The sequence below is a fragment of the Colossoma macropomum genome, unplaced genomic scaffold, assembly GCF_904425465.1.
Source record: "Colossoma macropomum unplaced genomic scaffold, Colossoma_macropomum, whole genome shotgun sequence".
NCBI classification, from domain to species: Eukaryota; Metazoa; Chordata; class Actinopteri; order Characiformes; family Serrasalmidae; genus Colossoma; species Colossoma macropomum.
The window spans coordinates 1,375,635-1,391,453 of record NW_023494784.1 but is presented as its reverse complement, the minus strand read 5'-3'; the positions used below and the strand labels follow the sequence as shown (position 1 = coordinate 1,391,453).

General features: G+C 39.9%; 1 protein-coding gene across 1 annotated transcript in view; it reads left to right on the top strand.

Annotated features, from left to right (window-relative positions):
• mid1 (midline 1) overlaps positions 1 to 15,819 on the top strand; it is a 61,572-nt gene that overhangs the window by 31,068 nt on the left and 14,685 nt on the right. The window contains exons 3-4 of the mRNA XM_036575466.1: positions 10,427 to 10,522; positions 15,088 to 15,195. Of these exons, the coding sequence (XP_036431359.1) occupies positions 10,427 to 10,522; positions 15,088 to 15,195 (204 nt within the window). The remainder of the gene's footprint in view (positions 1 to 10,426; positions 10,523 to 15,087; positions 15,196 to 15,819) is intronic.

The following is a 15,819-nucleotide window of genomic DNA, read 5'->3' as shown; positions in this document are numbered from 1 at the left end:
CACTGACCTACCGAGGCTACTGAGCTAATGTTCGCTGTTCGTACTGAGTTGACGTTGTTGAGAAACTAAACAGTTCAGCTCTGTTGCTGGCCACTTGTTTAGCATTTGTAAGGACATAGTCTAGCACTAGTCACCAGACAGCTAAAATCATTTTCTATTTAAATTATAACGGTTACAAAAATTGCTTTTCCAGCTGGTAAAAACAGCTCACCAGAACCTTTCTCCTGCTGTCCCATGGCAGACAAATGTTCCACTGTTTGGCGAGTGTTTTGTTCTGACCATAAAGGATAGTTTAAAACAGCAACTGACCCCTCAGCAGCAAAAATCAGTCTTCAAACTTGAAAGAAATAATGATTTGAAGTTTATTGCGATATGTATTGATATCAGCTGAGATGAAATGTTTTTATCATGATAAGATTTTTGGCCATATCGCCCAGCCCTACCTTTAAGGTTTTACCTTCATGTCCACATGACAGAAAGAAATCAAGAGCAAATTGTACCGAAGTCATATAGGACGATATAACAGGACTAGAATGTTCTAGCACTAATGTGAGTTAAACATTTTAAACGTTGAGTGGATTAATATTCAGCCAACTCAGCTCAGCTCTCCGTCGAGGTGTCAGAACACCTCGGGGAACCACTGGCACATTGTCATTACTCAGAATTAAAGCTTGGTTGGAATTTTTACTTTCATCTCTTTTCTAGGATCCCAGTTGACTAGAAGGTTCAGACGTATCGCCTGGAATTAAGAATTTGTTTCAGGACTGCGGTCCTCAGATCAGGGGGGTGTAGCAATTACTTCATATTGGCAATAAAAATACAGCTTTCTTCTCCCAGCCTTGGTCTCAGCTGAGCTGTTTTAAAGTGTAAATATGAGTTTATTTATCATTTAGCATTAAATCAAATGCAGTTAAAATCAAAGTAATTGTTAGGTACTGTTGGCAATGGCAGATATGCTGCCGGTGTGCATGAGGTGAAGTGTTTTACAGTGATGAACCTGTAGTCTGTCCTGTGTCCTGATCCTGCGCATGTTCCCTGTTAGACTTTTCACTGAATAACACACCCTCACCTGCTCAGACCTGCCGGATCCCACAGGCACGATGTTCACTTTGTAGGTCACAGCAGGAAAACATGATTCTGCACTTACTGGAAAGAGAGAGTATCAGCAAACTGAGAGCAGGTTTCTAATCCAATTAACATTTCTCTGACCGGAACACTGGCCTAGACCTGTTCTAGACCTCAACACGGATCTAGACCTGAACACTGTGCTAGACCTGAACTAGACCTGAACACAAATCTAGACCTGACCTAGACCTGTTCTAGACCTGAACACTGATTTACACCGGTTCTACACCTGAACACTCATCTCGACCTGAACACTGACCTAGACCTGTTCTAGACCTGAACTCTGATCTCAACCTGAACACTGACCAATATGACTCTAAGTTACTAGACCATGATCCAAACCTCTGTCGATCTCAACCTGAACACTGACCTAAACACTCACCTAGTTTTCAAGGCTGATCTAGACCTGACATAGACCTGAACACTGATGTCGACCTGAGCACTGACCTAGATCTGATCTAGACGTGAAGAGGAAATGAACAGTTATCTAGTATATGTATATATATATATATATATATATATATATATGTGTCTGTATATCCATTCATGCCAGTATATGTGATTATATGGAAACACTGATCTAGACCTGAACACTCAGCTAGAACCTAAGACTGGCTTAGACTTTAAGGCTGACCTAGACCTGAGCAGAATTATGTTTATTCAGGTTCAGTATGACGGCATGTTGATGGTATATGGATGCATGTGTGGCATGGAATAGTACAGAATTTGTATTATAGTATGGGATGGACATATTATGCATGGTATATGGTTGAGCATGACCTGATACACATGCTATGCTATAGTAGCATGCTGCTCTGTGCTGTGGTGAGTGTATGGTGGAGTCAGTGTTGGAACAGTTACTTTGAAGAAGGTAAAGTAACTACTTAAGTTAGAATGTTACTGTATGTGCTGAATTACCCACAAATCTCATTTAAGTCTCATGCACAAAATAATCTTCTCTGCTTCTCATGAATTACTATAAAATAATGAGAACCTTTTTATGGGCAGTATGATCTTGGTTCAGTTTGTTTTACAAAAATGGGATAATCTGATGTATTTGATGTAACAGAGAGAAATTCTGAGAGTTTATACATCACATTAACACATTATTAACCATATTACAGCATATTATAGCAAAATATATTTTACTCCTTATTAAAACCCCAACACTGATGTCAGCGTGTGCTGTTCTGTGGTGAGTGTGTAGAGTTAATGGGGTTCTTTTTCTTTCTGATTCTGCTCAATGCTGTACAGAGAACGGCCTGCTGTTTCAGTGGAGAGAGAGAACAGGAGGCCGAACAACAGGTGACCATGCGCTACTACTCAGTGGCCACTTTATTAGAAACACACACTTTGTGCTTCCTTTCACTGGCCACTTTAATAGAAACACCCACCTTGTGCTTCCTCTAACTGGCCACTTTATTAGAAACACCTCCCTTGTAATGCCACTCACTGGCCACTTTATTAGAAACACCTCCCTTGTAATTCCACTCACTGGCCACTTTATTAGAAGCATTTACCATGTGCTTCTACTCACTGGCCACTTTATGGAAATACTACTTATGTCCACTATATAGGTGTACAGATACAGATTGTGGCCTATCTGCCAAGAACAGCTCAATGTTTGGACACTGACCACTGATGAAAGCCTGCGGGATGGTTAACACAAACTGTGCATCTTCAAATGAGCTACAGTTTCTTTTGTACACCAGCAAAGTGGAGGGGTTTCTGATAAAGTGGCCAGAGACCATGACCCCTGCCCTGTGTGACCACTTTAGCAGTGTACATATACAGCTTCATATGCTATAGTACTCGTACTGTATCATGCATGAATGACCATTTTTGTTGCCGTCTGGGATTAAAAAGCATCATTAATAGTTCCAGCAGTCATTTCAGGTTTTATTCAGCATGTTTTAAATGGCTGTGACTTTCGGTTCTTACAGATCCGTCTGAGACTGAGCTTTAATACTTCACCTTCTCTGTGTTTCTCAGTATTAAGTTTCACATAAAGTTCTGCGGTGTAGAGTTCTCTTCACTGGTTCTTGTGAAGGCTCTGAGAGACGGAACTCAAGCTGCTCCAAATCCGAATCAAACTTCTAAAGTTGAGGCTAGAAGTCATAAAACATTCAAGCACAGGCTCTTCTGAAGAGAGTGAAATGGGCCTTTTTGGAAACAAACCTCTTTCTGCAAAATTAAACACAAACACATTGCAAAATTCATCGTATTTAACCTCCACTCTTTTTCTCGTTGGGCTGTGTTTGACCCAGTAACTCTGGTATTCACTCTTGGCAGCAGGACAGAATTTCTCTCAGTTCTGGAGGAGAAACTCGCTCTTAGCAGTGCTGCAGGAGTTGTCATGAATACGATTGGCTCGTTTATTGCAGACGACCACATTCTTTGGTTAAACTTTTGAGTCTTTTTGGAAGAACTTTAAGCTGCAGCCACAAACATATAAAGCCCAGACCCAGATTAACCCTGTAAATCTCAGGTTTATTTAATACTAAGTTACTATTCAGTAACTACAAGGACTTCAGTGCAAATTGGCTGAGCTGTTCTTAGGTTACAGAAGTGGAGTCCCAAAAAATTTTCAAAATTCCTGCATAATTACTGTGTGGGATGTAAATAGAGTGATTCAGAGTGGTTTGGTATGAAATGGTTCAGATGTCTTTACCGTGGTTGTGATAGGAACCAGGGGTCGCCATGACGACAACACAAATATAGACATTTTATTTACTATCCAGAACCACCAGTGAACCTACACGAGTCTTCTGAGTTTATATGGAATGTTGATGATGGAAAATAGTGGAAAATCTGAAATAATAAGTTTTCTTTGGGGACTATTTTGCCTCACAGTGCCCTGCATGTATCGTTCTGCCGTTAATAGATTAAAATAAATGGATCAAAATCGTAAGACAGCGTGTCCATCATCAGGCAGCATATATCTAACCATTTCACGTAATAACTTTCTGTGAGGGAGCTTTTAGAGGTGGACGTCTGGTTCCTGTCACCACCACTGTGAACAATTCGGACTCAGCATGTTTCTCTAAAATGGAGCGTTTCACACCAAACCACTCTGAATGACTCTGTTTACATCTTAACAAATTAATTATGTAGAATATTTAATATTTGATGGTATTTACTGAGCTGATTGGTTGGATCAGGTGTGCAGGGCAGAGGGCCTCCAGTACCAGGGTTGAGAAACAGGGTTGAGATTAGTCCAAGACTAGGCTTAAATTATGTCTGAGAAACCAGTCTTTACAGTTCAATGCAAAATAGCCTGACCAGTAGACTGCTGAAGTCATGCATCGTCCTGTAGTCAAAGAGCTTAAGCTCCCAACCGAACCAAGCAGCTACGAGAAAAACTATTGAGAGCGAAAAATAAGTTATTAAAAAAAAGCAAAGGAACAAGATTGTGTACACTCTTGAAAAAGATGGTTCTTTAAGGTTCTTCAGTAAAAAAAAATAGTGAAAATCGTTCTTCAGATTGATGGAGAAACTGCTGTAGATGGTTCTGTATAGAACCTTTTTGAAAAGGGTTCTTCTATTGTTGATGTCAAGCTTGTATATGATAGAGAAACCTTTTTGAGTGCTATATTCAACTTTCAGACTTTCAAAAAGGTTCTATATACAACCAGCTACAGCACGTTCTCCATCAATCTGAAGAACCCTTTCACCATACAGCCCACTTCATAAAGTGCTTGTGCCGATGTTCCACAGGCAGTTTGGAACGGTGGCTTTTCTGTGAGTTTGCGTGGTCAGCCGCTTCGTGGCTGAGCTGTTGTTGCTTCAAGACACTTCCATTTCACAATATTAGCACTTACAGTTGTCTGGTGCAGATCTAGCAGGACAGAAATCTCACAAACTGACTTGGGACAGAGGCGGCATCCCATGACAGAGCCATGTTTAAAGTCAGTGAGCTCTTCAGTGCGACCCTCTACTGCCAGTGTTTGTCTGTGGAGACTGCAAGGCTATGTACTTGATTATATAAACCTGCTAGCAGTGAGTGTGTCTGAAACACCTGAACTCAATAATTAGGAGTCCACATACTTTTGGCTATTTAGTGTATATGCTTATTTAACCGTCTATTGCATGATGTTGCCTCAGGGCAACAAAGTTATTTTCCTAACTTTACAATAACATTATATATATATTTAAAGATAACGATAGGGTTATCAATAAAGGGAAGGGTTTGAATCAATAAAAAGCCTGTATATTACAAAGATTTTTGGCTTTCAGCAGTAAATTGTAAGCATATAGCAATATGTGTGTGATCATAAAACACATTTTCTGTTAATTTGAGGGGAAAAATAAAATAAAAATTTACATTTATTTCATGTAGTTACTGAATAATTTGCCTTACGATTTGGTCATGAAAATTCAGATGGAAAAAACAAAATATACCCTGGAGAATAAGAGGTTAATGTTCAGTATCAATTTTTTTTGTCATGAGAATTTGTAGAAATGTTTTTCTTGCCTAGAAGCAACACTGTGAGACAATGGAATGGATTTAGCCAGTCACAAGCCAGATCTCACCACTTCAGGGAACACAGCTCTACATCAAGGCAACATACATTTTTTCCCGTTGTTCCACAATGTTGCCTCAAGGCAACATACTCCAAAAAGGCCCCTGCACACATTGTTTTTATATTATTGGTTTTTTTATTTCATAATCGGTTCAAAAACATAAATCAAGGACCATTTCATGCAAGAAAAGTGAATTAAATATTTTTTTAATTGCTCTCATAATGCCTGCAGTAGAGGGTAAAGCATGTTACGCCCCGGACATGTTGACTGTTTGTCTTTGTTTTCTCTGAGAGACGCTAAACTAGACTCGAATCTCCAAACGGTGATCTGATTAATAACAGCAAGACATTTGTTTTGATTCCGGTGAGTGAAGCTCTCACATCAACAACCTCTGCTTAAGAGCCAGATGAAGCGTGTCCATCGGCTTTGCCGAGCGGTCAGTTCTAATCTCTCAGCAGGCCGAGCGGGTCGGGTCTGCAGAGGGATTCTAATGCTGAAATACCAGAGAGTGATTGGTACATGTGGTGTTTTGGCGTTTGCTCTGCTATCTGCTGAAACTCATAAACAGAGAGTAACTCGAAACGGATGAAAAAGGGAAATCTGGCAGCTTCCTCCGCTTGGAAACGGCGCTTGGCTCCACACCTTTGGCTTAGGGAGTCTCTTTTCCTTCCTGAGAAAAAACCTGATAGGGCAGGAAATTGCCACGGTGGAGAAAGTGTCTGGGCATGAAAACAGCCTTTTTCCTCTGCTTTTTCTCTCTCTTATACGCTGCTCAGGCTTATCACTGAAACCATGAAACCACTCTGAATGCGTAACGTGAGAGCAGGTAGAGACGGTGTTGTGATTATCAGGTGACGTTTAATGTTACCTTCATTCATTCCAATGTTATTTATGCGTTTGTGCTAAAAAGCCTTTTGGAATATAGCCTGAATTAGTAAAAGACCAGTGCAGTCCTCTGTAGTCATGCCCAAATAAGGAGTTCTGGGTCAAAGCTGTTCTTTTTCTATGGGAAATGAACTGTTTTCGAAAATCTGCATTATTTCACCCTCCAGTGCTCCAAAGCTGTTTTGTCCTGTGTACATTTTTCCTCTGAATGTCAATGGATGCTCTGAATCACAAGGTGGTTTAGCATTCAACATACAAATAATGCTGCATTTGTGCTACTAGCAAGCCAACACTCCTGCACACTGAAATATGTAGTAGGGCTGAACGATTAATTGTTTTTATATCGAAATTGCAATTTGAAAGAGAGCAGTTTTCAAATCGCAAGAGAAGAAACAAGCCAGAAAAAGTGGAAATGTTGGTCTTTGTCATGTCTCCCTCGGGCGTGGCTGGAACGTCTGCCAACAGGGCCCCCCCAGGACTCTAATTCCCAGAACTCCTTGCTGCATCATATGACTAAGGACTCTCACAGACCCACCTCTCAGTGCTCCACTTCTGATTTGCACTCACACCTGTTCCATATTACCCTGTCATTCAGTTTAGTACAGGAATACGAAGTATCGTCACCCCTGTGCGTACTGAGCGTTCCTCTTGTGTATCTGACTGCTTACCCGTTTATAACCCGTTTTCTGTTTACTTTGATTCTCGCTGTTCCCTTTTGTTCTGTTTTGGTTATCTGGTTTTCGACTGTCTGGCTCTACGACTGTGATTTTGGACGACCCCTTTGTTATTAAAGATCTTAATTTAAGCCTCTGCTGCGAGCGTCTGCTTCCGTCTGCCACCATTACAGTCTTCTTGGTAAAAAAAAATGCATGGACTTCAATTAAAAAAACAAAAAAAACTATCGCAATTTAAATCACAATTCTGGTCAAAAAAATCACAATTAGATATTTTGCCCAAATCGTTCAGTCCTAACATGAGGGTAAGTCTTCTACTAAACTTCAACACTGTTCTTTTCTGTCATTTACATTTTTCTAAATTCTAAGGTAAAAATTTAGGGCCCAATCCAGTTTCACCCCTCGCCCCTACCACTTAGCCCTCTGTTTTGCACGTTCTCATCTAGGGGTAGGGTGTCCCGATTTTTGTTGAGATAGAGGGGTAGGGTGAAGTGTTGGGGCTACATGACCCTCCAAACTGAGGTTTTTCAGAGACTCCAAAGAGATATGAGAAAAGAGATATGAGAAAAAAGAAAAACCAGCAAGATGGAGAACAAGAGACCAAAGAAACCCACAAATGTGAGAATTTTCTCTGTTAAAAAATTACAATAACCACTATATTATCCTAGTTTAATGTCGTTTCAGTGTATTTTGGTCCTTTTCTTCATAACAAGCATAAAAAATCGCTAATAGCATGCTAACGTCTCGGTAGCTAGCTAGCTAACTTCCCCGTTCCACCTTAAATAGTCCAGCAGTTCTGACGCCTGAAGCTCCAGAATGTAACTGCTGCACCATTTAAGGTGGAACGGGAAAATTCGAACAAGAATCTGGAGAATATCTGACTTCAGCTTCATATCACTGAAGAATTAGGGGTGGGTGATAATAAATAATTGCCCCCCTCTTTGAAGATCATATGATGCCCTAAATGTAACTAAAGCCCAGCAGTGAGGAGCTGAACTTTACCCTCCTCTGCTGTCACTGCAGACTGGCAGGGTCGCCTACAGAGCAGCGCTGGTAGCTGTTAATGAAGTGATGCTCTTTTTATTTGAGGGTCCCATTTCAGAGGGAAGATTTCAACCACTACCCTGTAACTCAGTTCCAAAGGGTGACCCTCGAAAACAAGGGGTAGAGGTAAAAATAAGAAATGGGACTGGGCCTTAGTGTGTTCCCAGATCTGTACACAAATAGGTAAGCATAAATAAACAATCAAATAAACAAATAAACAAATGCAGAATCAGTCAGATTATATCACAGTTTCTTTTGCAATCCAGAGGTTTCACTCTTGCAGGTTTCTAAGGCCTCTGAGCCTCCAGATTAGTCGTCCTCCCACTGAAAACATGGCGAGATTGATCTGACGCTGCTCTGAATCTGTGCCAAAAATAGAAGCTCTCATTCTGCACCTTTTCTGCCACTCGGCTGGCTTTCAGCACCTGCGTTCCTCCATGAATAAATGATTTCGGAGCAAGAGGAGCTTTGAAAAAAGGCTCGGATTTTGCGGCCGGCGGATTACGAGATCACGGCGTGGAAAGTCTTTGACCCAAAAGAGCCGCCCGTCCGGCTTCTGGATTGTTATGAGTCACTGTGTGAGATTAATTCTGCACGTGTGCCTCTCGACGCACAAACGCCGGCTGAAAGTTTGATGCCTGCTTTGATTCGGCGTAACTGCTTTCTGTGTTCTCTGCCCCAATGAAAGTTTGATGAGGACAACCCCAGGGAAATAAAACCATGACGGCTTGCATTTTTCAGTGCAATTATAAACTGTGGTGACAGTGTAATGCTTGTTATGTGGTGTTGTTATGAATTTTTCAATGCAAATATATCATATTCAGCTGCTGCTTGTCTTCTGTTAGCATTTAAATAGCTTTATGGTGGCTGGCAGGATAAACAGTGACAGCTCATCTGGGATTAGACGTTAAACTGGAGATTGACCACCCCCCACTCTGTCATACAGCTGTTCCGTTTATGTAGAGCACCATACAGTCTTAAAGGGGAATTCCACCAAATTTAGAAAAATTCTGCCAAATGGTTAAAATGTAAACAAAGTCCATTTAGAGTGGTTCTCCGAGTCAGAATTGTTCACATTGGTGGTGATAGGAACCAGATGTCCACCTCTAAAAGCTTCCTCACAGAAAGTTACGGTGTGAAATGGTTATGAATACAGTCCCGATGTCTGACATTGTTTTGCAATACTTCAAGGTTTGGCCTAAAATGTAAAAAACAGTCCCGAGAAAAAAACTTAATTTTTCTGATTTTCCACCATTTTACCATCAACATTGCTTATAATAGAAATCTGAGTGAGTCCTTTTACATCAAACCATTTTGAATCAAATAGCAACCATTAAATCTGACGGGAAACGTTCAACCTAATTGGCTTGGCAAAGACATTGCTGTGCTATTCCAGGTGGTTGCTAGGGTGTAGCTAGGCTGCTATGGTTTCCCAGGTGCTAAGGTGATGTTATGTATATATATTTGAACTCTCTTACCATTCGGCCATTTACTAGTTAGTGTGTTTGAATGAATGCTCTACAAAAACCGTATCCGATCGGTCCCAAATGCACAAATGTGCTATTCCCATATAGACTCTGTGATCTTGCAGTGTTTCTTGGTTCTCAGTGGAAAACTATTACCCATGAAAAGGTACCAAAAAAGCACAGAATAATAAAATGATGAACAGTAACTTGATTATGCGGATATTTGGGTGGAATTCTCCTTGTAATCTACATCCAGTATGTACTGCGTGTTCAGTAAATCCACCACAAGAGCAGATTTGGGGTTTTAAATAATAAAAAGCTTTATGCGGAGTCAGACGAGGCTGAGGTTTGAACGTAGTGGACAGGCTGGCGAGGTTTGAGGGCAGTGGAGTGAGAGAGATTTCTGCATGGTCGAGTTTTCTCTCTTTAGATCAGCTCCGCTCCCCCTCCTCCCCCACAGGCTGCCGGGTTAATACAGACGTCTGCGGCTCTAGTTGTGCCGAGAGACGCGTCTGAAACGTCGGTGGTGCAGATTGTGCTTCAGAAACGCTCAGAAATGGACGTACGATGTGTATTACTGTTTTTTTCTCACTCCTACAGCTCAGGATTTATGTATCTGTTTACTACTGTTTATATTCTGATTTGGAATTTGATTAGATCTGACGTGTCATGCTGTGAAACATCTTTTCTTCTTCCTTTCATCTCCAGCATGGACTGGAATCGAACCTCAGCAGCCTGATCAAGCGGAACAACGAGCTGGAGGGTCTGATGGGGAAGCTGATCCAAACCTGCCAGCATGTAGAGGTGAGAGCAGCTGGGTTACTTTAGTCTGTCGAGTTTTCACACTTCGGTTCCTCTGACTCGTTTCTGGGCGACAGATTTGGAAACCGCGGACTTTTTATCTGTTATGTATTTTTATCAGTTATATCAACACTACATACAGATCACAGTTACTTTCTGTGTTCCTATGTAAAACATGCACTGGCCCTTCATATTACATTTAACACTTTATGTGTGGTTATGAAGCTTTTGTATGTTTACAAACATTGCCTATGAATGCTATGTATGGTTTATATATATATATATATATATATATATATATATATATATATATATATATATATGTGTGTGTGTGTGTGTGTGTGTGTGTGTGTGTGTGTGTGTGTGTATATATATATATATATATATATATATAATGTGCTTGTGAATTATGCGTGGTTATAAACATTATGCATGGTTATGAACCTTATGCATGATTATGATCATTACACATGGTTATAATCATTATGTACTGTTATTAACATTATGTTTGGTTATGATTGTTATACATGGTTATGAATGTTTGGTTGTGAACATTGTTTCGTTATGAACATTGTGCATGGTTGTGAACCTAATGTATGATTATGATCATTACACATGGTTATGATCATTGTGTATTGTTATAAACATTACTATTTATAAATGTTGTGCATGGTTATGGATGTTATGCATGGGTATGAGCGTTATGCATCTTTATGAACTTTATTCATGGTTATGAATGTTTTGCATGGTTATGGATGTTATGCATGGGTATGAGCGTTATGCATCTTTATGAACTTTATTCATGGTTATGAATGTTTTGCATGGTTATGAACATTATGCATGGTTATGAAATTGGTTATGAATGTTATGTTTGGTTGTGAACATTGTTTCGTTATGAACATTATGCATGGTTGTGAACCTAATGTATGGTTATCAATTTATGCATGCTTATGAATGCAAGGTTACGAATGGTTATGAATGAGCCTTATGTGTGGACATACATTTTACATATGAACATTATGTTTGGTTATTAATGTTATGTATGACAGCACTAAGTACTCTCATATTTTTAAGTTACTATGAATTTGCAAGTGATGTACCATAAAGTACGGTAACACTTTCTATGAGTACCATGTCTGTGAGCATCTATAAACACATTCAGAAGATGTTATAATGCATTCATAAGGCGTTATAAACATGGCATGGCAATTATTTATAAAAATAAATTTCACTCTATAGCCATGTTTATCATGCATTATGAATTGTTAACATAATGCATTATAAGTAGTTTTCATAACATGGTATACTGTGAGTGCCAAAGAAGTCAAAGATGCAGAATTAATGTCATTATGAGTAAAGATATTGATAGATATATGATATTATAAGCCCATTATAAGAGCTTTTAAGTTGTATTTGTCAGTTATAAGTACAGTGAGTCATAGTTTATTCACTCTATGGCATTTCCAATATTAAATTTCTCACCATGGGCTTCAATTTTAATCCTGATCTGATTACAGATGTTTAATTTGAGGGAAGTACATTGAAGTATGGATCATGGGTGAATACTCATAAATTATTACTTATTGATTTTGTTTTCGTTATCATGCACTTTTGTGATAAAGTAGATAATGTGATTGCTTTGCGCTGCTGGTGTGTGGTTTGCTTGTAATATTAATTACTAGTATCATTATTAAGTGAACATAGTGTTAATTTAAAAAAACTACCTCTGCAGAGAAATGTGGAATTTTTTTATTTTGGCAGATTAATATAGTTAAACATTCCATGCTTGACGTGGAGCTTTACAGGTCTCAGAAGAAACCTGTGCCAGCTTTCGCCCTCCTGGATCAGGTGGTATCGTGTGATATGGGGAATCCTAACTAGTGGGTGGAATTGGTTACGTCTAAACTGGGGAGAAAACTGGAAAAAGCAAAAAAGCAAAAAAAAATGTAAACATTCAATGCTGCAAACAGATTTCCCGGGTGGTGTAACAATCGCCCAATCAGAAGTCAGAATGAGTACAATGTACAACAACAAAATGTACAATGCTTTTTTACGAATTATACTTTGTTTAAGCAAAGTGACCGATTTGACTCTGTTTTCTGTTTTTTGTCTTGACCTTTTTTGCTGCCCTGCCCCGCAGCGCAAACACTGTCTGGGTGAATGACCAGTGCGTGCGAGCTGCATCAGTCACGCTGACGCCGTGAAGTGTGAACCGGGTCAAGCCGAAAGTTTACTTAAAACCCACCAGACGCTGAAACTGGCCCAAATGTGTCCAAACGTAAATATCTGAAACAGAGTTTAAAAAAACATCATATTTATTAACAGCTAACAGATCATCTATCAACTCATATTACTCATGGACACTAAGGCCCAGTCCCATTTCTTATTTTTACCCCTACCCCTTGTTTTCGAGTGTTGCCCCTTGGAACTGAGTTACAGGGTAGTGGTTGAAATCTTCCTCTGAAATGAGACCCTCAAATAAAAAGAGCATCACTTCATTAACAGCTACCAGCGCTGCTCTGTAGGCGACCCTGCCAGTCTGCAGTGACAGCAGAGGAGGGTAAAGTTCAGCTCCTCACTGCTGGGCTTTAGTTACATTTAGGGCATCATATGATCTTCAAAGAGGGGGGCAATTATTTATTATCACCCACCCCTAATTCTTCAGTGATATGAAGCTGAAGTCAGATATTCTCCAGATTCTTGTTCGAATTTTCCCGTTCCACCTTAAATGGTGCAGCAGTTACATTCTGGCCGTTCAGGCGTCAGAACTGCTGGACTATTTAAGGTGGAACGGGAAAGTTAGCTAGCTAGCTACCGAGATATTAGCATAGTACTAGCAATTTTTATGCTTGTTATGAAGAAAAGGACCATAATACACTGAAACAACGTTAAACTAAGATAATACAGTGTTTATCGTAATTTTTTAACAGAGAAAATTCTCACATTTGTGGGTTTCTTTGGTCTCTTGTTCTCCATCTTGCCGGTTTTTCTTATTTCCTCATAACTCTCTGTTTGGAGTCTCTGAAAAACCTCCGTTTGGAGGGTCATGTAGCCCCAAGACTTCGCCCTACCCCTCTATCTCAACAAGAATTGGGACACCCTACACCTAGATGAGAATGCACAAAACAGAGGGCTAAGGGCTGAGTGGTAGGGGCGAGGGGTGAAACTGGACTGGGCCTTACTGTCCTAGTAAAAGCAGTCTTTTAATTAATAGTAATAATAATAATAATAATATTACATGCACATTTGCCCGTCTTCTGGTTTAGAATGGTCAGAACGAGTCGCGCTCTTCTGCTGGTTCTTTTACTGTATGTGCCTGTGGGGCCTTGGGTTGCCAGCTGTTCAACACTAGGATCAATATGCATTCATAACACTATTCATTTATTGTTTTCTGTGCCTGCAATACATTTAGAAACTAGTTCAAATAAAGATTTACGGCCACGAGTGTATCAGTCCCACCTGCAGTGCATTTGCAAACTAGGTGGATTTGTTGGGACACTGACAAATCTGGCAACCCTGTGTGCCCAGAGAAAACCCATAAGTGAAACGCATTGCTATAGCGACCCTGCCCTGCGTGCTAAAAATCCCTACTGTTAAATGCAGCATCGCTATAGAAGCTGCTTTCAGGCTGTTTTATGCAGTTTCACTTTCATTTTCTTGCCCCCCCCCATAGTTCTCGCCTATGTCAGTAATGACAAGTACATACATACTGTGTGTGTTTATGAACAGGCAGGTTTGTTAGTATTTGCACTGTTCAAGCTTCTCTGGTCCAGTATAACGTGTTATGAACACTACTTTGAAATGCATCATGTTAACAATTCATAATGTACAGTAAACATGGCTATAAAATGTAATGCATTTTTAGAAAATTGTCTAGTCATGTTTATGATGCCTTATGAATGCTATAGATTGTTATAGACATGGTATTCATAGAAAGTGTTTCCCGAAAGTACTTGTAATTACTATATTTATCTATTACACTGTAAGTTCTTACTGTACTGAAAAGTATTTACAAAACATAAATAAATAAATAAATAATATAATAGGCTTCCGGAACCTTCAGTGCTTGGACCTTTAATTATTTGCAGTGGAAATTAGCATATAAGAGAGATTTAACTGATGAATGTTAAAACATCGCATGTGCTCTGCTGGGAATATACATTATACAGTAACAGCGAATTCACAGTTGTTTATTTTTAAACCTAAAATAAGGTGTAAATAGTTTGTTTCTGAAACAAATGTCTTCATTATGGTTGATTTTTATAAATTAAGGGGCTGTTAAAGCTATTTTCATGCCCTCTCTGATGAACCTGTCAGCTGTCAGAGCTGCGGCTGTCGCCATGTTCAGTACAGATCACGATGATGCAGATCTGTGACTCAGCTGTGATTTAATTCGCTGTGACGGTTCGGTTTGTCCTGTTGTTTTGTCACGAGTGTGTCTGAGTGAGTGAGTCGGGGGGACATATGTGGGTCTATGAGTCACGACTGTCAGAGTGATGCTGACCAGTTTGTGCCCAGCTGCCGTTCAGTTTTCCGCTCTGAGGCCGAAGCTGCTGTCTGTTTTGCAGATGAACGCGTCTCGACAGGAGAACAAGCTGTTAGAAGAGTGTGACACACTGATCGACATCATTCAGCAACGGAGGCAAATCATCGGGACCAAAATAAAAGAGGGCAAGGTACGATCACCACCAGCACCCTAAAACTACTACTAGAACCTCCTACTTCCACCCACTGGCCGCTTTATTAGAAACACCTACCTTGCACTTCCACTAACTGGCCACTTTATTAGAAACACCAACTTTGTGCTTCCACTCATTGGCCACTTTATTAGAAACACCCACCTTGTGCTTCCACTCACTGGCCACTTCATTAGAAACGTCTCCCTTGTGCTTCCTCTCAGTGGGCACTTTATTAGAAACACCCACCTTGTGCTTCCAGTTGCTGACCACTTTACACTTACATTGTAATATCCGGCAGGTTTAGCTCAGCATGTCTGAAATGACATGCAGATTATTGTTGCTATATCTGATCACTGTTTCTTATTATTTAGTTTCAACTTAAGCTAAAACCAACCTAGCTGACTTCTATGTTGACTATTAGCATTGAATATCAGCCAAAGTACTGAACGTAAAGGATGAGTTATGATATTGAAGTCTGCGTGTATCCACGTCTGTGTGCTATTAATTTTTCACATTTAAAGTAGTTTGGATTTCAGAACTTAAGACGGCCAAGAAGTCTGAAGCTGCCTTCATGGCCTTAGTAGATTATTTATATTGTGTAAGATGAACCTCATCCACGCG